At 43.5% G+C, this 20,215-nt stretch overlaps 1 protein-coding gene across 1 annotated transcript in view; it reads left to right on the plus strand.

Annotated features, from left to right (window-relative positions):
* LONRF3 (LON peptidase N-terminal domain and ring finger 3) overlaps window positions 1–17,001 on the plus strand; it is a 45,304-nt gene extending 28,303 nt beyond the window's left edge. Inside the window, exons 7-12 of the mRNA XM_045298557.1 lie at window positions 4,184–4,298; window positions 5,639–5,760; window positions 8,213–8,371; window positions 9,423–9,585; window positions 10,470–10,619; window positions 14,666–17,001. Of these exons, the coding sequence (XP_045154492.1) occupies window positions 4,184–4,298; window positions 5,639–5,760; window positions 8,213–8,371; window positions 9,423–9,585; window positions 10,470–10,619; window positions 14,666–14,821 (865 nt within the window). The 3' untranslated portion in view covers window positions 14,822–17,001. The remainder of the gene's footprint in view (window positions 1–4,183; window positions 4,299–5,638; window positions 5,761–8,212; window positions 8,372–9,422; window positions 9,586–10,469; window positions 10,620–14,665) is intronic.
* Window positions 17,002–20,215: the final 3,214 nt, after the last annotated feature.

Raw genomic sequence — 20,215 nt, forward strand, 5'->3', positions numbered from 1 at the left:
TGTGAAGGAAGTACCTGCTGTTGGCAAAGACATGCTAATAAACTTGCTCAATGCAGGGTTGCCACAAACCTGCACCTTAACAAAATCACAGTATCTGCAAAATGCCGTTGAGCATGGTGCAATAAACTAAGGGGGACCTATAGCCCTGCAGAATTTATTGAAAAAAGAAAACAAAACAACTCTTACTACTACTACTACTTGACAGGGCCACATTGGTCATCAATGAAGAATCTGTTTCTGGGTGGATTTCCATGCTTTCTGTTCTATTCCACAAGCCTGTCCTCCTGCTAATCTTAACACTTGTTTGCATCACGACTGCTTCCTAATAAGTTCTGGTGTCTGGTAGGGCAAGCCCTTCCACATGGTTGCTCTTTGCAAGTGTCTTTTGGCTCCTCTTGGCCCATTGCTTCTCCACATCAAGGTTAGAATCAATTTGTCAAGTATTACCAAAAAAAAAATTGGAAAGGGTGATTGGGATTTTTATTGGGACTTATCCAGGTCTTTAAAACAAAAACTTGTTTTCAATGGGGTGTGTAAAAAAAACAGGATTGAATTTAAAATGTACAGCGATTGGGAACATATCAAAATCTCTCTCCCAGGCCACACTCCCACTGGCTTGTTAAACATATAAAACCTCTGCCCCTTCCTTCGACCTGCTGAGTCACAAACTTTAACCAGTGGAGCTTGACTGTGTATTTTTTGAAAGCTCCACAGGTAATTAGATACTCGGATAACTATATTATTGAGAAACCACTTCAGAAGGTTCGCCTATGCAGAGATTTGTTAGGTGCGCCAACTCATAGCAACTCTGAACAATAAAATACCATCCAGTCCTGCACTATTTTTTTTGTTTGAGGCAATTTTTGTAGCTACTGTGCCAATCCATCTTGTCAAGGGTCTTCTTCTATTTTACCAAGCTTGATGTCCTCTCCCAGGGACTGGGCCCTCCTGATTACACGTCCAAAGAAAAGGCACAAGAAGTGTAAATTGGATAGACTCCCTTCTGCCCACAGACTTCCTTCCTTCTCCCTTAAGCACATTTAGACAAGCAGCTCCACCCCCTCTGAACCTCAGCTTCATTCTAGGTTGGGGGATTCAATTTCTCCTCAAGTCCTTTTCAGCTCTGATACTTGGAGTCTTCTGCTCAGCCTGGCCGTGTGGGCTGGCTGCTGGTGTGCCTCCAGACGACCTGAGGGAGCTCTCGGTTGCCTCTTCCTCTCTGTGAGCTCGTTTGGGAGGTCAAAGTAAGCTGGGCAGGTGACTTTCCCTTCTCCTTTCTTTCCCTTCTTTCTCTACTCCTCTTTTTGGCACATGAAAGCCCTCCTTTTGAGCTGTCATCATCAGCTACCCCCACCCAGTGGTCCTATGTAGATGAGCCTTTCTCTAAACCCTGTAACTCCACGAATCTCTGAATGTATAGGACAACCTTTGTAAAAAGACCTCTAGATTGAATAGATCCATTCCCCTAAAGCAATTAAAATAGGTTCTAATTGGTGTGTGTGTGTTTCAGTAACACATTAACAATATGACTTTACTGCCCCTGCAAAAATTATCCATCCATATAAAAGGCAATTTTGTATTCATGAGAGGTACAATTTTGAGATTCTTTAGGCAATAAATATCGCTTAGGTGAAAAAGAGAAACCAAGGGTAGCAAATAAGCTAAATCTTTTTCTGTGGTAATATGTAAATTGCTTAAATAGATAAATGTGTGTGTGTGTGTGTGTGTGTGTATGTGTGTGTGTTTGAGAGAGAGAGACAGAGAGAGAAAGACGTAGTTTGTGTGCATGAGCATGCACTTTGAGCCAGTTCTTCCCAGGTGAGTTATAGCCAGGAGGTTGTAAGCTATTGTTTTATTTAATGTCATTCTAAAAATCCCCCTTACACAATGCAGTTAGCCTAAGGTACTTAAGGCCGTGTCTATGAAATTTTTAGAACTGTACATTTAGTCAACAAAATACATCTTGAGTCTGGCTTAAAACTTAAAGAACATTGTTATGTTTGCTTGCTCATGGTCAACGATTGTTTCCCATGGATACCCTGAAACCTGAGTTAATGTAAAGTGCACCCTCCAAAGTAAAGGTTATAAATTTTCTATGTATTCTGATTTCACATCGGACACCATAAAGTCAGTCTGTGTGCCACCGGCCTTCCTCGCTGGTGTTCACCTTTTAATAAAAAGTTCTGTTTCTTCCTCTAACTTGGAGTGAGCAAATTGCCTGTGCCACTCCAGGGTAAAATCCTTACATTTCAGGTGACAAAGTGAAGCCAGAACAGACCTGAATTAAAAAAACATACTCTTATTGGGGGCTCTTATATCTCATAACAATCCATACATTCCTCCAATGTGTCAAGCACATTTGCACATATGCCGCCATCATCATTTTCAAAGCACTTTCTTCCCACTTGAGCCCCTGATAGCAGCTCCCCATTTCTTCCCCCTCCCTCCCCGCTCACCCTCCCTCACAAACCCTTGATAAGTTATAGATTATTTTATTTTTCCCATATCTTAACATCGTCCTCAGTCGCCCCTCACCCACTTTCTCATTATTCGTCTTCTGGGAGGGGGTTCTACATTGCTCCTTGTGATTGATTCCCCCTTTCTACCCCACCCTCCCCTAATCCTCCTGGTATCTCTACTCTCCTTGTTGGCCCTGAGGGAGTAATCTAGACCTGAATTTTTAAAACAGGAAAAATGACAGGGTCAAGGACCTGTTAGACACTTAATCGTCCTTTTAAAACACAAGGGTAACATATGCGTTGCATAGCAACCCAATCTCATGCACCTTGGATTTTGAGTCAAAACAGCAGTGCCCCACTTAAAGATGGTAGCCAATTGTGTTATTTAATGTGTGTCACTCTCCTTACTCCTCAAAGGGCTCTCTGTGACTCTTCAACTCTCCCATTCCAGGGCTTTGCCCCATAATTTCTGATCATTGTTCCATGTCACGCCGACATTTAAAAAATTCTTATCCTGTTCAGGTGTTACTGTGCACGCCATGGCTAAATCTAGTTTGCAACCCTGGTTAATATGTAGGTGCATCTCTATTGAACAGGTTGCCAAATATTTTTAGAATTAACTCCATTCAGACATGCTGAACATTGATCTGTTTTTCTGGGATTGGATAGTGGGGTACAAACTCTGAATACCCATAGAGATTGACTAGAATTAATGTTACAAAAAACATCTAGCTATACCCTGAACTTTAAAAAAGGCAATATTTTTTAAAATTATTTTTTCAATCATTTTATTAGGGGCTCATACAACTCTTATCACAATCCATACATACATCAATTGTGTAAAGTACATTTGTACTTTCATTGCCCTCATCATTCTCAAAACATTTGCTCTTCACCTAAGCCCCTGGCATCAGCTCCTTATTTTCCCCCTCCTACCGTGCTCCCCCCTCTCTCATGAACCCTTGATAATTTTAAATTATTATTTTGTCATATCTTGCCCTGTCCGACGTCTCCCTTCACCCATTTTTCTGTTGTCTGTCCCCCAGGGAAGAGGTTATCTGTAGATCCTTATAATCGGTTACCCCTGTCCAACCCACCCTCCCTCTATCACCACTCACACCACTGGTCCTGAAGGGATCATCTGCCCTGGGTTCCCTGCGTTTCCAGTTCCTATCTGTACCAGTGTACATCCTCTGGTCTAGCCAGGCTAGCAAGGTAGAATTGGGATCATGATAGTGGGGGAGGAGGAAGCATTTAGGAACTAGAGGAAAGTTGTATGTCACAATGACAACACTGCACCCTGACTGGTTAGTCTCCTCCCCGAGACCCTTCTATAAGGGGATGTCTAATGGCCTACAAATGGGCTTTGGGTCTCCACTCCGCACTCCCCCCCTCGTTCACTATGATAAAACTTTTTTTTCTGATGATGCCTGATACCTGAACCCTTCGACACCTCGTGATCGCACAGGCTGGTGTTCTTCTTCCATGTGGGCTTGGTTGCTTCTAAGCTAGATGGCCGCTTGTTTACCTTAAAGCCAAAAAAGGCATTATGTCAAACAGATTTCAAAAATGAAAAACCTTGCTTTTAAAAAGTGTTCAATAATGAAAAAGACCACCCACCCCATCTCCCAAACAATGCTATACAAATTTTAACATTAAGTAGTTTTGTCTCTCTTTTTGTAATGACATTGCCATTTTCTTCCCTCCTAATTCCTAAATTTCAGATTATTCTATGAGCCAGTCACAACACCCTGTGGACATACCTTTTGCTTAAAATGCCTTGAAAGATGTCTAGATCACAACGCCAAGTGTCCACTGTGCAAAGATGGCCTTTTACAGGTAAAACACTCTTGCTTTCTTGAATGAGGCAGTCTATTTGGAGTTGGGCACTAAGACAGGAGCCTCGGTAGCATTTTCTGGCAACCACTGGGCTGCTAACTGCAGCGTCAGCAATTGCATCCCACCAACCATTCTTTGGGAGAAGGAGGAGGCTAGCTGCTCTAGTAAAGTTTTCTTCTTGTTGTGTGCCATCAAATCAGTTCCGATTCCTAGTGACCCTGTGCACAACACAACAACACACTGTTTGCTCCTGCACCAGCCTCACAATCATGTTTGAGCCCATGGTTGTGGCCAATGTGCCAGTCTTTCTTGTAGAGAGGCTTCTACTTTTACGCTGCCCCTCTGCTTTACCAAGCAGAATGGCCTTCTCCAGGGACTGGTCTCTCCTGATAACGTGCCCAAAGTACCTGAGGCAAGGTCTCGCCATCCTTTCTTCTAAGGAACGTTCTGGCTGTACTTTTTCCAAGATAGATTTGTAAAAGTTTATACTGTAAGAACCCTATGTAGGATCACTGCAAGTCGGAATTGACTCAGTAGCAGTGGAATTTGGGTATTGAGACAAGTAGAATCCCGGGAGCTACTACATCACACAAGGAAGAATCCCTCCTCAAACCTGTTTTTCCTGTATGCCTCCCTTCTCCACAGAATTCTTCAGGACAATAAAGAAACACTAGCTTTTCAGGAACTATCAATGGTGAAATGAATTTGTGTTGGAAATGGTTTCAAATCAGTTCGTTCCAGTTGACCCCCTGCTGAGAAGTTGCTTTTCCATCCCAGATAAACGTAATCATAATCTTTATTTTAACGGGTCCATAGGTGATGCTTATAGATCTCCCCAAGTGATTCTTATATTTACATACAAAAAACCTTGTGGGGCCTTGTTAAAATGTGTATTCTGATTCAATCCTTCTGGGGGAAATGCAGATTCTTCGTAGGGGGTCCAATGGAATAAACCAGTTCCAAAGCCCTGGTTGGAAACTTTTGAGGAAATGACATGGGGGCCACATCTGACTTCTGACTGATCACCACAAGGCTTGTCAGGCCTGCCCCCAACCTCTAACCTTCCTAATAATCCTGACAGTAATAGTCCCTCCCACCGCACTGTACTTCCCTGGGTTCAATACTTCATTGTAACGGTTACATCGAATTCACGGAAGATTCAATGACTGGGTTTATCAGGGACGTTAAAAGGCCGTTTCTTCTCTGCTATGCCCAGGCAGGCAGACCTCTCTCTCTTGCCAAGTTAACACTCCTCTGTCGGTCCTTTGACTATTCTGAACATAAATGAAACATTTTGTGTTTTCTGCATAATATTTAAATGCCCATTCTTCTCCATATAGTGCTTGACCTCAAGAAAATACAGCAAAACTATAATAATGGAAGAGCTCATAGCTAAATTCCTTCCAGAAGAATTCAATGAACGAAGGAGGCTTTATGAAGAAGAAATGGAAGAACTCTCTAAGTATATACATATGTTTCTCTTTTTGCATTTCTCTTCCCCCCCTCCTTATTCCGTGGTATCATGTTAGTAGCTTGAAATTGGCAACAATGGGAGTATTTACAGCATAGAAATGGGCAAACACTACAAACCAGGGCTTATTTCTCTCAGAGCGCTCTTTGTCAAACATTTACCGGCATAGCACTGAAGAAGCATAAGCTAAACCATTGGCCAGGGCATGGCTTGGCACTAATAACAGTGTGTTACTGGTAGCAGTCCATTGGAGTAGCTTAATCTGGGGAAATAAAACATTAGACGTGTCGAGACACCGTCTCGAACTGCATGAGGGAGGAGGCCTGGGCATAAGCCCCAGTTCTGTCACAAAGTATACAAGAGGGCTTCCAAAGATTCATGGGAAAACTCCAGTTTTCCACCAACTTTCTGAAAGCCCTTCATACTTTTATGACCCTAGGCACAGGTTACTTAACTTGTCCAAGCTTCGATTTCTTCTTAGGAACCATAACAGCTCCTGCACCCATTTCCTCATGTGTACCTTGGGAATAGTAACAGCTCCTGCCTCGTGTACTTGTTAGGAAAATCTAATGAGGTAGTAGTGCCCAGTGGGTCATGCACAGACAGTGTAAGAGGTGAAGAGGGAGAGGGAGAGGGAGAAGTAAGTGGGGGTTCCAAGCTGGCTGGAAGAAACTTCACCTACCAATGACAGCAGACTGGTGGGACCCTGAGACTGTGGCCCTACATCACCCTTCAAGTCTGGAGATGAATTCACCCCTATGGCTCAATTTTCAACCAAACAACTGACAGGTCTATAAGGGGAACAATAACACTAGGAAGATGTGCACACCTTAGTAATCAACCATAGAAGATCAAAGGGTCAGCATTTAGCCCAGGACAGAGTTCAGCAGGATTAAGATAGGAGACGAATGAAAACCAGAAACAGTGAGGAAGTGAGATATGTGATGTTAGTTTGTAGAGATTGTAATCAATGACTTGAAACAAAAGGTGTGAGCGCTGTTGAATGGAAAATTGATCTGGTCTGTAAACCTTCACCTAATTCACAATAAAAAGTTTTAAAAAAATGTTTCAAGAGCAGGAGTTACCCAGCTATCCCCATATGTCACACTGCGTCCCTCTGCTCTCCCCTGCCTTGATGGAACAGAGCTCATAGGACTCTGGAGGCGAGGCTCCCGGTGGCAGAAGTTGTTCTGGTTTTATGCTCAACCTGTGGAGAACATTTCTAAAACTCTGCCACCAATTTGATTGTACCTCTCTCTTACTGTGTTTTCTTGAAAAGCTGGAGATGGGGCTCCTTTTTTATCTCTTTGATTTGTATTAGAATTACTCTCAAAAAAACAAAATCACTGCCATTGAGTCCATTTCAACTCAGAGCAACCCTGTAGAACAGAGTAGAACTACCCTTTTGAGGTTTCTGATACAATAACTCTTTACAGGAGTAGAAAGCCTCATCTTTCTCCCACAGAATGGCTGGTGGTTTCAAACTGCTGGTTTTTATGGTTAGCACCCTAATGTGGAACCACTACCCCACCAGGGGCCTTCTCAAGCCATTCAGGGCCTCGTTATATCTCCAAATGTCTCATTAGCTTTGTGTCTCTGTAAGGATGGTCTTATTGACCAACACTAGAAGATATGATGGGCTTTCTACTTAAAGGATTCCTAAATCGAATCCTTTTGAGATTGACCAAATGGCCTGATATATATCACTGGTTTTAGATATTCCTGGATTGGAATTGCTAGACAAATAAGAGGACAGCGATGCTGCAGAAGCTGACCCAGTTAGTGACTCCCAGGGGGCCGTGCTGAATATCCTGGGGTACCTATTGAAATGCAGACTCCTGGGTATCAGTGCCAGAGCTGTTGACTTTCAGTAACCTTGGCATCTGTACTGAAGTGTCCCTGATAACTCAGATGCATAGGAAATGCTGAGCAGTACTAAGCTAGATGGATTTTGTCTATTGTTCCTCCTCCTTCTAGTTAGACCTCTGTGCAGATTCCCTGGGGCCCTTGAAAATCTGAGATGCCTGTGGGGACCCTGCAGAGACTTTCCCACCATTCCCTTGGAGAGCTGGGTAGACCATCCATACCCCTTTCACATACTGCCAACAAAACACCTGAAGAGATCTTCTTGCATGGAGAGGGTGAAAGAGGAAAATTATGATGTATAAATATCATTCATGAAGAGAACGTTTTAGAGAACGACTTCAGCTAAGTTAGAATGGGTAGGAATTGCATGCCAGTTGTAATGCCTAGACCCCTCTGCCCACAGCATCAGTTGCATTTCAATATTTTTCCCGAGAGCCAGCCAAACTTGAAATCTCCTTGCTTCCCACAGCACCCCCCTACCGACCCCGCCACCCTCAGGGTACCACAGGTGACATGTGCACCACCTTTCTGTGTCCTGCCCCATTTTCTCACCCCTGTGGTTTCTTGTTCCTGGCAGCTTGAATAAGGACGTGCCTATCTTCGTGTGCACTATGGCCTATCCAACCGTTCCTTGTCCCCTGCACATCTTTGAGCCTTGTTATCGTCTGATGATGCGTCGATGCATCGAGACAGGCACGAGACAATTTGGCATGTGCCTGGGAGATCCTGTGAAAGGGTAAGGAAGGAATTAGACAGGTAAAGGAACTTGGGTGGAAAGGGTTTGTTTTTTACCTTGGGATGGTTCCAGAAGACGGAGAGCAGCTGCTCATGAAGCCTGACCATTTCCAGACATAAAGAGTTATAAAGACAGGGTCTCTCTGGCCCACAGCTTACCCTATGAGAGGCTGCCTATGTAAAAGAAGCCCGACATTAATCTTTTGTCAAACAGATTGGTATACACTTGGGATATAAAACGTGCTTTATAAGAGTGGCTTTGGGTCCTAGATTCAGAGTCTGGCTCCAGCCTTGGAGTACATTTGACCTGGAGCAAATTAATTAACTTTTCTGTGACTCCGTTTCTTTATCTCTAAACCTCAAATCAAACCCTCTGCATCCGAGGTGATTCTGAAGAAGGAGACTCGCCCTATATAGGGTTTCTGAGATGAAGGTGTCATCTGCCTCCCGCGGAGCAGTTAGTGGATGGTAACTGCTGATCTTGAGTTAGCAGAAGAAACCTGACCTGGCAGGGCCACCACGGCTCCTTTTCTTTGAAGTGGATAAAATAATAATGTCTGCCTCATTGGGTTTGCCAGGAGGATTCACGAGTTAATGCACATAAAACTCTCAGCATGGAGCCTGACGCCATAGTATGTGCTGAGTAAAGGATAGCTGTTTGGATAACGTGATGAAGTTTCTTTTCATGTAACTGCAGCTGTAGAACCTCCAGAAAACCAAACCCACTGCCATCGAGTCAATTCTTACTCATAGCAACCCTATGGGACAGGGTAGGACCGCCCCTATGAGTTTCTGAGACTGTAACTCTTTCTAGGAGTAGAAAGCCTCTTTTTTCTCCCGAGGAGCAGCTGGGGGTTTAGAATTGCTGGTAGGTTAGCAATTCCACATGTAACTACTACACTGCCAGAGCAGAGACCCTAGGCCAGTAGGTCAGTCAAATCACCTGAAGTCCCTTGAAGCACATCGTGGGTTCATAGAAATGACCGGGGACAAAGGCAAAGAAACAGAATTGACCAAGGATTCACTTTCTTACCTTCACTCTCAATGAACAGATTTGCAGAATACGGCTGCATGCTAGAGATTAGGAATGTCCAGTTCTTTCCAGATGGCCGTTCAGTGGTCGACAGCATAGGCAAGAGGCGCTTCAAGGTGCTCCATCAGGGCCAGCGGGATGGCTACAACACCGCAGACATCGAATACATTGAAGACCAGAAGGTACGTGAAAGGGATATCCTTGGAACTTGGCTCACAAAGGTGGTTGCCAAAGAATCCCTCAGAACTGGGAGCCTTGAGATGCAGCAACATCAGATACTGCTGCATTGCTGTTCGGGCTAGACTAAACTCCTGTCCTGGCGCTCTCCCAGAGTATCTACTGAGTTGCATTTATGGGCATGCAATGTTATCTTAGGCCAAGCTTCAGGCCTATTTAGCCCCGAGTTCTATAGATTTGTATTTAGTTATGTACCTTTTTATTTTGAGATCATTGTGGATTCGCTTATGCCAGGGTTTTCAAATGTGTAACTTGGCCGAGAGCCCTCCCTGTAATCCATCATCTCATAAGGTGGAAAGACTGCACGTCCAGTCATTCCTTGGTTGTCTGAGCTAGTAAATGGAAGCAGAGGTACATAAGCCACTGTTTGTTTACAGTACACGTGCATTCCCCGCCCAGTACAAGATGAGCAAAGACTTGATCCACAAATAAATATTTCTGGCTTGAGAGATAGTTGCACACTGAGAACACAGACATGTTCATGTCTCTTTTCCTAGGGAGCAGCAGGAAACCCCAGGTTAAAAAAGGAAACAGGCCAAAGCATACATCACTGCCACATAATTGAAGAGCATCCCTCCTTCCATTCAGGCCAGTTGGAATCTCTGGTTTTCAGTGCCTTGCTGTATCAGCTTGCTTACCCAGCTGAACCTTTACCCTTCTTCCTCCCCCAGCAGTGTTCACATGAGCCTTTCCCATATCACATAAGAGAAATAAACTTGTGACCACCTAGGGAGACAGGAGGGATGCTCAGAGAGACAACTGCCCCAAATGGTTCCTGGAGTGGAGGAAAAGATATAGAATGTTTCATTTCCACTCTGATAAATTCCAGGTTCAGGGAGAAGATTGTGCTGAGCTGATGACATTACATAACTGTGTATATGAGCGAGCATCATTGTGGTTCCTTTCACTCAAACCAGCTCTGAAGAACCGGATACTTCACCACTTTGGTCCTATGCCAGAGAAAGATGCCGATCCCCAGGTATATAAAAATGTCTATCTGTAACAGATTTCCCCACCAGATGAACATGAAAGAGTGCTGAGGATTTGTGGCTGGATGGCTATAAGATTGGCTATCCACTAAAACAAGTACAGTGAAACTAGAGAGGAAAATGGTATTATCCGATTGGGCAGTGGGGCATTATGGGGAAGACCAAAGGATCTCAAGTGAGAATCAGGTGAACTGAAGTAACCAAAGCCAAACTCACTGCTATCAAGTCAATGTTGACCCATAACGACCCCTTGTGGGTTTCTGAGGCTGTAACTGTTTTATGAGAGTAGAAAGTCTCTCCCAAGGAGCTGCTGGTGGTTCCAAACTGCTGACCATGTGGATCGCAGCCCAACACATCACCACTACACCACTGGGGCTCCTTTACTAAAGTAAAGCAATAGGTATTTACAGCAGATTTGGGGAGGTAAGTTAGGTGAGGGAACAAGCGCACAGGCACCACCAACAATTTGAATGTCCATAGTGTGTTTTCTCTGCCAGCTGCCCTTAGTTTCTCCCACAATTATCTTCAAGTAAGGAGCCCTAGTGGTGCAGCGGGTTACATAGTAGGCTGCTAATCACAAGGTCAGCAGTTCAAAGTCGCCAGCCACTCCTGCAAGAGATGAGGCTGTCTACTCCCATCAACAGTCAGAATCTTGTAAACCCACAGGGGCAGTTCTATCCTGTCCTATAGGGTCACTGTGAATTGGAATGGATTCAACAGCAGTGAGAACAAAGGTCTAGTGTTGTATATAGGTGGATGGGTCTCACAACTGGAATCTTATAAGGTAGTTGGCTCTACCTCCTAATTTTTGTAGCAATAACAGAGAGTTATGACACTCCCGAGATAAACCTTCACTTAAGACTTGTCTTATGCATGTATCTTTTTATTTATTTATTTATCAGTCATTTTCCCAACCATTTATTGGCAAGTATTTTACATATCATATAATTCAATAGTTCAATCATATCAAGGAGAATTGTACAATCACACCCACATCAATTCCTTCAGAACATGCCCCCCACCATGGTTAAATCACTCCAAGAGGAGTTAAGCTATCACAATCCGGTCTAGTGCTCCCTCCCCGCTCACGTCTTTACCACTTACTGCTGAGATTCCCTTACCCTCCCCACCATTCATCCACCACCCCTGTATTCCCTATATCTCCTATATCCCTTTGTATCTGATATTCTCATTATGCATCCACTCCTCCTGTGCTTCACAGCTGGGAGACCCAACAGAAAACAATAAATAACAAAATCATGCTAAGGTGGTAAGGATAAAAAACATAATAGTATACAAACAAAGATACAAATAATGTGTAAGAAGGGAGAGACTCCCAACAGCATTCAAAAAGCCAGGGAAGAAATTTCTGCCATAGAACTAGTAAGAGATACTTGCACCCAGAATATTTTCGGGTCCCCTCTATAGAGTGGTCAACTGGCCAAGTATCAAGGTCAATCCAATATAATCAAGATTACAATGGTCTCTGCCTGTGAGCAAGGCTGTTAGAGACTCTTGCCTGTGGCTAGTGCGGATCTGTCAATGGCTAAGTCTGACTAGATACTCTGTAGATGGGTTTTGGACTCCCATTGTCCCCACAGTCCTCACAAATTGGATGATCATAATTTTTGCTCTGATGCTTTTCTCCTTACCATATTTGAATTTTGTAATTGTCATCCTTGGATCACACAAGCTGGTGTGTTTCTTCCATGTGGATTTAGTTGACTCCTCTATGCATCTATCTTATCACCCTGACAGATTATCATGGTATAAGTCTGGCTCCTATTGGAGGGTAATGATGGGAAAATATTTGGTTGGAATATCTCCACCCTTTCCCATATTCTAAGCTGGGTCTCTCCTACATGATTATCTCTCTTTCTTAACGCATTACCTACCCTCAGTGCCAACTCTTTCACAAGAGGACCATCTGATTACACATAGTCTGTTGTTTCTGCCAGCAGACTGGTCCTGCTTGCCACTCTGCCTATGTGACCTTGGCTGAGTCTCCCTGCCCTTTCTCAGCATTTCCCTCATCTCTAAAATGAAAGGTGGTCTTTCAAGTCCTCTCTGATTCTTGTATTCTGAGTCCCACCGACATCCAGCTGTTCCCTAATGGTCAGAAGTAGCTTGCTTTCTGCACCCCAGAGAGGTGGCTCTTATTCTCCAGCCAGAGAGGTGGCTCCTATTCCCCACACAAAGGCATCGTGAGTGTTGAAGGGAGATCTGCTAATCAGGGCTTCCCACTGCCTCAGCTCCTGGCACAGGGCCACTGGGACTCAGAATGACTGCAGAGCTCTGAGCTAGCTCCTGAGCAAGTTTAATGCTTCACTTCACTCCCTGGGGAGGAGAAAGCCGAGGCTTTCTGCTTTCTTGAAGACTTACCATCTTGGAAACTCGCAGGGGCAATTTTACATTGTGCTATGGATTTACTAGGAGTCGGAATTGAGTCAATAACAGTGATTTTGGGTTTTTTGGTGACTTTCTGGAAAGCACCCCCTCCCCCCCAACCAGGTCAACACCAGAGATTAGCAAATTAGCAATGATTACAACATCTTTCACAGATGCCACAGTGTGAGTCATAAGAGCTCAATGACACAGAAATCTGAAATCTTGGGTTTCATTTCATTTCTTAATAAAAACTGTCATCATGTGGCTTTGGCAGGCACAGCGTGTCACACACACACACACACACACACACCACTCAGCCTGCTCTAGTCAGTGCAGCAGCTCCCATGGTCAAGGAGGTTTATTAAAAACAGCCCCCAATACCACCAGCAGCTTAAATATCTTTGTGACTGATTTTGTAAAAGAGAATTCTACTATTCAGAGCTGATCAGAGGATGGGAAACATGGTATAGACTACAGCGAGGGGCACACAGAATCCAAATGAAGCTAAAGGTGCAGAGTGGCAAAGAAGTCATGGATTTGAGGCCAGTCAAATGAATTAATCTTTGGGGCCCAAAGAATCCTAGGTGTTGGTGGCCTGACCAAAATGTAGTTCTTGATTATTATAAAGCCAACCTTCCAAAAATCAAAGGCAGAGAAGACCTAAACAGTCTTAGAAGTGAAAGAAACTGAGCAGTGGATATTCCAACTGGGAAAATTACCCTGGCTTGGAGGCATGGTGTATAGTTCAGATATTGATGTGTCTGCTTTTGCAAATATCAAAAATAACTGGATCTTAAGCATTAAGTCCTAGTGGGGTAGTCCATTCTGACATACGGAGACCCTGTAGGACAGGACTGGCCTGTCGGTTTTCCTAGGCTGGCAGCAGATCACCGGGCCTTTTTGCCCATGGAGCAACTGGTGGGTTTGAACTATAGACCTTTCAGTTTACAGTCAAGTGCTTAACCTTTGTGCCACCAGGGCTCCTCTTAGAGGGGAAAAGCACCTCATCAATGAGCTCATTCAGGGATCCAGGCTCTTTTGGCACAAAGCACTATTATCCATAGACCCTTGCTCCAATCTTGAATAAAGAAAGTTGATCATCACCAGGTTCATATTCTAGACAGGGCGGGGGGGAAGGAATAAGAAGGTAGGGGGAGCAAGTGTTCCTATCCTAGTGCACACCCCAGGAGTTACATTTATTGTTAGCCAGAACTTTGTCTTATGGCCTGACTTAGCTACAAGGAAGTCTGGAGTGTGTCATCTTTATTCTGGTGACGCTGTTCAAAATCTCACTGTCACGGAATCAATTCTGACTCATGGGGACCCTGTAACACAGGGCCAAACTGCCCCCCTAGATTTCCAAGGCTGTAACTCTTTAAAGGAGTGGAAAGCCTCATCTTTCCTCTGAGGAATGGCTGGTGGTTTTGAACTGCTAACCATCCCTAACTGTGAGTACCCACTATATCAACAGGACTCCTTATGCCTAGCCCAAGCAAGGGGGGAGGGATATTGGAGAAGAGCAGTTAGTAGTCTCTACCACACATGCGAATGGTTCTAACTGAGATGTTCAATGAGAGGCTTTAGAAATCTGCAGGCTGATTGCATTTCCACAAGACTAGGGTGAACTCATTGTGTTTCTCTATTGCAGGTTAGCCCAAATGGTCCAGCCTGGTGTTGGTGGCTATTAGCAGTTCTCCCGTTGGAAAGCCGAGCTCAGCTCCCATTCCTAGCCATGAGGTCCTTAAAGGATAGACTGAATGGTATCCGGCGCATCGTGGCCTTTATTTCCCGAACTCAAAACTAGTAAGAGCTGATGGCTGAAGAGGAGCACCCACCCTCTGTGCTGCCCCAGGGGAGTCTTCTTGTAAATATATATAATTGCAATAACATCTTTGCACAAGGGAATATCAAACAAGTGTCTGACCCTGCTGTGCCTCACAGGGAAAGACTGAGTAAGAAGCCCCAAAGAATGTGATCTGTCTGATACTTTATGTCTCAGGATGTTGAGATGCTGAGATACTACATGAAAAGAGGTTTTTAAGAGCCCAGAATTTTTTAAATTTTTATTTCCAGAATGTTTCCAATGGTTTTGCTTTAATTTTCTTGCTTTCCTAGATGAATGATAGTGTGGTTGGACTGTGAGGCAAAGATACTCAATAATGTAACTGCATTATTTCATGGACTTGAGGCCTCATTCCAAACAGTTCTGGTTTTAGTTAGCAATATATAAGATAATTTTTCTGTCGCCTTTTTTTCTGTTTTAGTAATTTATTTTTTGCACTAGTGTATCTATTTTTTTTCTTCTTCTACATGTACATTTGTCACTATTTAAGTATCCGTTACTGAAACATCAGTTGCTTTATTTATTGGTATGGTTTACTCTAAACAAATGATTAGGAGGAATAAGAAAACTAGAAATGTGCAATTTTTACTTTACTGCCTCCCCACCCCACTCTTAAACTTCATTCGATCCCAGTTCTTGGACCATTTTTATATCTTTCCAATTGAATGTTTCAAAGAAGATCCAAGCGATGCTAAGATCTATCTTTACAGATTCCATTGTTTGGGGGTTTGTTTTTATTCCAGTTTGAATTTAACTATATATTCTACTAATGAAATTTGGCATAGAGTGTGACTTATGCCAGAGAGAGGAAAATATTCCGTTTTTCTGTTTGTTATACAGAGTGAAGCTCAATGAATTGGTTTTCTGGACTGACCAGAGGAGTATCTCTTATTGTAACGTATTTATAGACATTTATTTCATCAATTTGTAAGTGTATCTAGTGTTTCTTTCCCAATTCAATGAAGAATGGGATTTTAGGCAGCATATGATGTAAGCCTTCAGAGGGCTTGGTGTTCAGTGTGGCACACCACACCCTTGCCCAACTAGCCTCTCTACCCTACCTCTTCTCAGGATTGAGTACAAAAACCTGGGCGAACATAAAGGGAAATACTTCATACTGGATTCATTGGATTTGAAAATAGAAAGAAGCCAGATAGGCTAGAATCCTTTAAGAAAATTCTCTTTTCCAAGGAACCAGACAGTTAAGCCATTGCTTTTTGTAACACTGCCTTTCTTCTTGGTTGCAAGGGGCCAAAGTTTTTAGTACAGGGAAAGGGAATGCAAAAGAGGGTAAAGAGGGAAGAATAAGCACTTACTTAACTTTTCTTTGTGCAAATTGATTCCTTCGGGGCCAGAAGAACCTGAAAAGTACCGGGACCTTGGGTGTGTTCTATCAACAGAGTGAACAGACAAGGCAGGGAAGCAAGGTGAATTGTGCCATTTGTATGGTCGTCCAAATTCTCCTCCTCCTGTCGGATGTTAGACCACCACAATGACACTAGTCACTCCCAGCTAATTTGCTCTGGTAAGGGGACAGGCTGATGCCTCTAGTAATCAGTGGGATTTATTCCATCACCACTAGAAAGAAAAACAGTGAGAGTGAGGTCATCTCATTGATAAAATGGTAGTGAGCAATTCTGCAGAGAGAGTTCATGACCATTACGTGAGGTAGCATTCATAAATCACTCCTCACAGTGCCTAGCACATAGGAGACACTCAGCGAATGATAACTCTTAGTAGATTATTGGTTCCTGCAGAATATCACCAGGGTTGACACTTCCCATAAAAACGCTGCCTTTTACATGCATTAGCCTCTACCAACCCCTTTCAGCTTGGTTAATGATATAACTTGATGATTGGGGTCATGAGTACTTGGGAAAGCGAAAATGCCAGCAAACTTTTCCCATCTCAATACAGCTGATGAATAGTCTTACTCGGTGTTATAGAATTTTTTGCTAGAGTGGAATCTTTCAGTTCTAGCTCCATTAGGCTAACCAGCTCATCATTCTCTGTTCTCCAAAGCGCATTGCTCGGCCTTCAGGGCCATGCTATAGGGACTGGATTTGGTCCTTAGCTCATGGTTTTCCCTTCTCACTGTCATGGAGTCTGTGCTGACTCATAGCGACCTCACTGTGGGTTTCTGCGACTGTAATTATTTACAAGAGTAGAAAGCCCAGTCTTTTTCCCAAAGAGCTGCTGGTAGTTTTAAACTGCTGCCCATGTGATCGCAGCCCAACACATAACCACTTTCCTTACCGCTGCCCGAAGTAACATATTCAAGAAAGATGCGTTGAGAATGTACTATTTACTCAGTGCTGTGCCAAGTGATTCCACATACAGAGACTCACTCAGCCATTTCTTTCTCATATCCGCCCTGTGAGAGCCCTTGTTATGCCCATATTATAGATGAAGAAATGGAGGCTCCATACAGTTCAATATAGTCATAAGAAGTCAAGCTTCATTTCTGACCCCAGCATTTTGCAGATTTTTAACATTTCTAAATAGTTTTTTATTAAAAAGGCTGGGTGAAGGAGCCGGAGAAGCTTGCAGTGCGAAGTTGCAGGGTAAATCAAAATCAATTACCCAGCACAACTCTGCTAATCTAAATAGAAAGGGAGATTTGATCTCCTAATAAAATTTCACACCACAGAATTCTTTGCCTTGATAAGAGAGTCCCACCCCAACTTCGGCAAAAGTAGGAAGTGGCTAGCCAGGGTTGTCCTTCCCTGACCTGTAGCGTGTCTGGGTTGATTTAGAGCAAGGCTTTGTTCCCATGGTAATGCAAGGCAGTATGCAAGGCTAAGCCTTGGCTTGCTTGGGGATGTACTTGACTTGGACATGCACATTCTCACCACTTGTGTATTACTTGTGTTGCACAGCTTGAAAAGACACAAAGCGAAAGATGGGCCAGAGGCCAAGACTACCGCCCCCTTGCCCCATTAGATTGCACCATTTTATTGGTTAGTTTCCCTATTTCTTGGAACTGACCCAATAAGGGTTTTTTGGTTTTTTGTTTGTGTGTGTGTGTGTGTGTGTGTGTGTGTGTGTGTGTGTTTAACCAGGTACCAGGCAGACACAGTGCCTTTCTGCTTTGTACCATACTATTGCTGCTAGCTAATAACCAGCAAAATGTAGAAGTTTTTAAAAGTGAATTTTCTATAGGTAACTTGATGAAAAAAGTGCTTGGCCCTGATGTAGGGGCACGGAAAATTCACTTTTTCACGTGTGGTTTTTCTGAAGGCTGACTGCTTCTAGCCCAGTGCTGCCTTAGCAGTGAGAGGCTAGTCAAGTCACTGCCCTTGTGGCACTTCCAGCTCTGGCTGAAGAGCTGTCTTAGGCTCAGATAATCACCTGTGACTGGCCCCTGGAGTAGTGGAGCTCTGAAACTAGCTCACAGCACCCAGAGGTCTCTTGCTGTCAACAGATAGTGAACTGTTGATGGGCTAGATTTCATCGGGGACCATTTCCCCATTTCATCTCCATTTCCAAGATGGGAGGTTTAGTCAGAGACTTAGTCTCTGAGTCCCCAATGTGATGGCATGACATCCATTTCTATGTACCAAGGCAGAATCATAGTAGAGGTATGTAACAAGACTTCAAATGGAAGGTAGCCTAAATAATGGGGAAAGGTAGGTCTTCTTGGACCTGAAGAAAGAGGTTCTAATATATGAAGGAAAATTATGTTTTCTGAAAAGCTGTTTATTTGTGGCCCTTCCTGACTTTAGTGAGAAAGGAAGGAAAAACAGCCATGTAAAATGTACCCGTTCCATTCCTCTTGGAATGATAGTGTCCACATATTACCCGTTTGACTTCTTAAAATGGTCTGAGTTACGCACATCCAGAGGTTAAATGAAGAAATGTTCACGTACCCATGGGTGTTGTTTCCAAACACACCAAGTTCCTGTTCGGAGAGAAGTGCCTGTAATCTATGTTCCTGGTTTGTTATTGTAAAGCTTTTGCTTCACGATTTTGTAGCCATTTAAAAGCTCCAGCCACCTCCCACAGCAGACGTGATTACCTGAAGTTTACAAAGCAACACTATAGCTTAGGCATCATTTGAATAGTCGCTGAACAGTTCATTGTCAAAGTCACAAACAACCCAACAAAAGGTGAGGAAATAGACTCCCTCCGGCTTATTTTTTTTAGATAGACAAGTCTCCTCATTTTATGCAGTTCTCTATTGAGAACTTTAATACCAGGATGAAAATGTCAAGCAAGCCATTTAAACAGTGGCAAACACATCTGTGTGTGTGTGTGTGTGGTGTGATTGTGTGTGAGTCTATGTGTTTTGTTAAGCAGCCACTTGACTCTTGCACTGTAATGAAGGGGAATTAAGGTAATGCTCCCTCTCCCCATATTGCTACTCAACTACCTCTATACGCTTGATTTCTTTTCAGAATTTCCCTTCATCAAACTGTACAAAAATAGGTTGCAGCACATCCATATTGTAATAATGTGATAGACAGTGTCTGTGAAAACTTGTTCCGTTGTTAACCGCCTGTTCCCATATCCTAAGGCAAGACTTACCCCAATAGCCGCCAGTGTCTTTTTTTGTTAGAAGCTGAATAGAAAGAAAATCTATTGAAATGTCTGCTTTGTTTCTGTCTTCTATTGGTTGTAACACATTTGCCTACCAGATTCATGAAGGAACTCAACCTGCTGCTCAGACAGCCAGCTCTCCTGTACGCTGCAGCGAAGCAGGTCTGAGGCAGGTGGATGAACCAATTGTGCTCAGAACAGCTGGCCATAAATTGAGTCTTTTCCTTTGTTTATGCGTACGTGTGTCTTAATGCGCTGTCATAGAACTGCGTTGAAGCTTTGTTCTTTTCAGCTTCATTTGTAAATCCAGACTATCATATCTTGAGTTTGCTTAAAGGGAAGCGCACTGCCTACTGTTTTCTTTGGCATCATAAAGTGTTCATGAAAGCCAATGGCATGAGTTTGGTTTGGTTTTTGTTTCTATTCAATGCTTTCTCAACAACGCGCTAAGTCCCCAAAGCACTTGGATGAGCCTCCTGAGAAGAACACTGGTAACGAACCGAGTTGACATCAACAAGAAAGCTTCAGAAACATCCCATCTTCCCAACAAGACAGTTTGTAGCCTGAGGACATTGGAGACTCCTTAGGTAGTTCTCTTTTCCCACCAGCAGAGGCAGGGGGAGGAACAACATAGGAGTAGGACAATGGGGAAAAAAAAGGAAGACATTATATAAATTCCACTTGGGCCCGACCTTGTTTTGCCTAATAGGATCTTGGGGTGGGGGAGGGATTGCAACAATCACAACTCGTGTCCAGCTAGGCCCAGAAGGAATTGTTGGCACCGCTGGATTTGTTTCTCTGTGTCCAGTCTGCCAC

This window comes from Echinops telfairi, unplaced genomic scaffold (assembly GCF_000313985.2).
Source record: "Echinops telfairi isolate 266 unplaced genomic scaffold, ASM31398v2 ScPeMD7_7427;HRSCAF=8465, whole genome shotgun sequence".
NCBI classification, from domain to species: domain Eukaryota; kingdom Metazoa; phylum Chordata; class Mammalia; order Afrosoricida; family Tenrecidae; genus Echinops; species Echinops telfairi.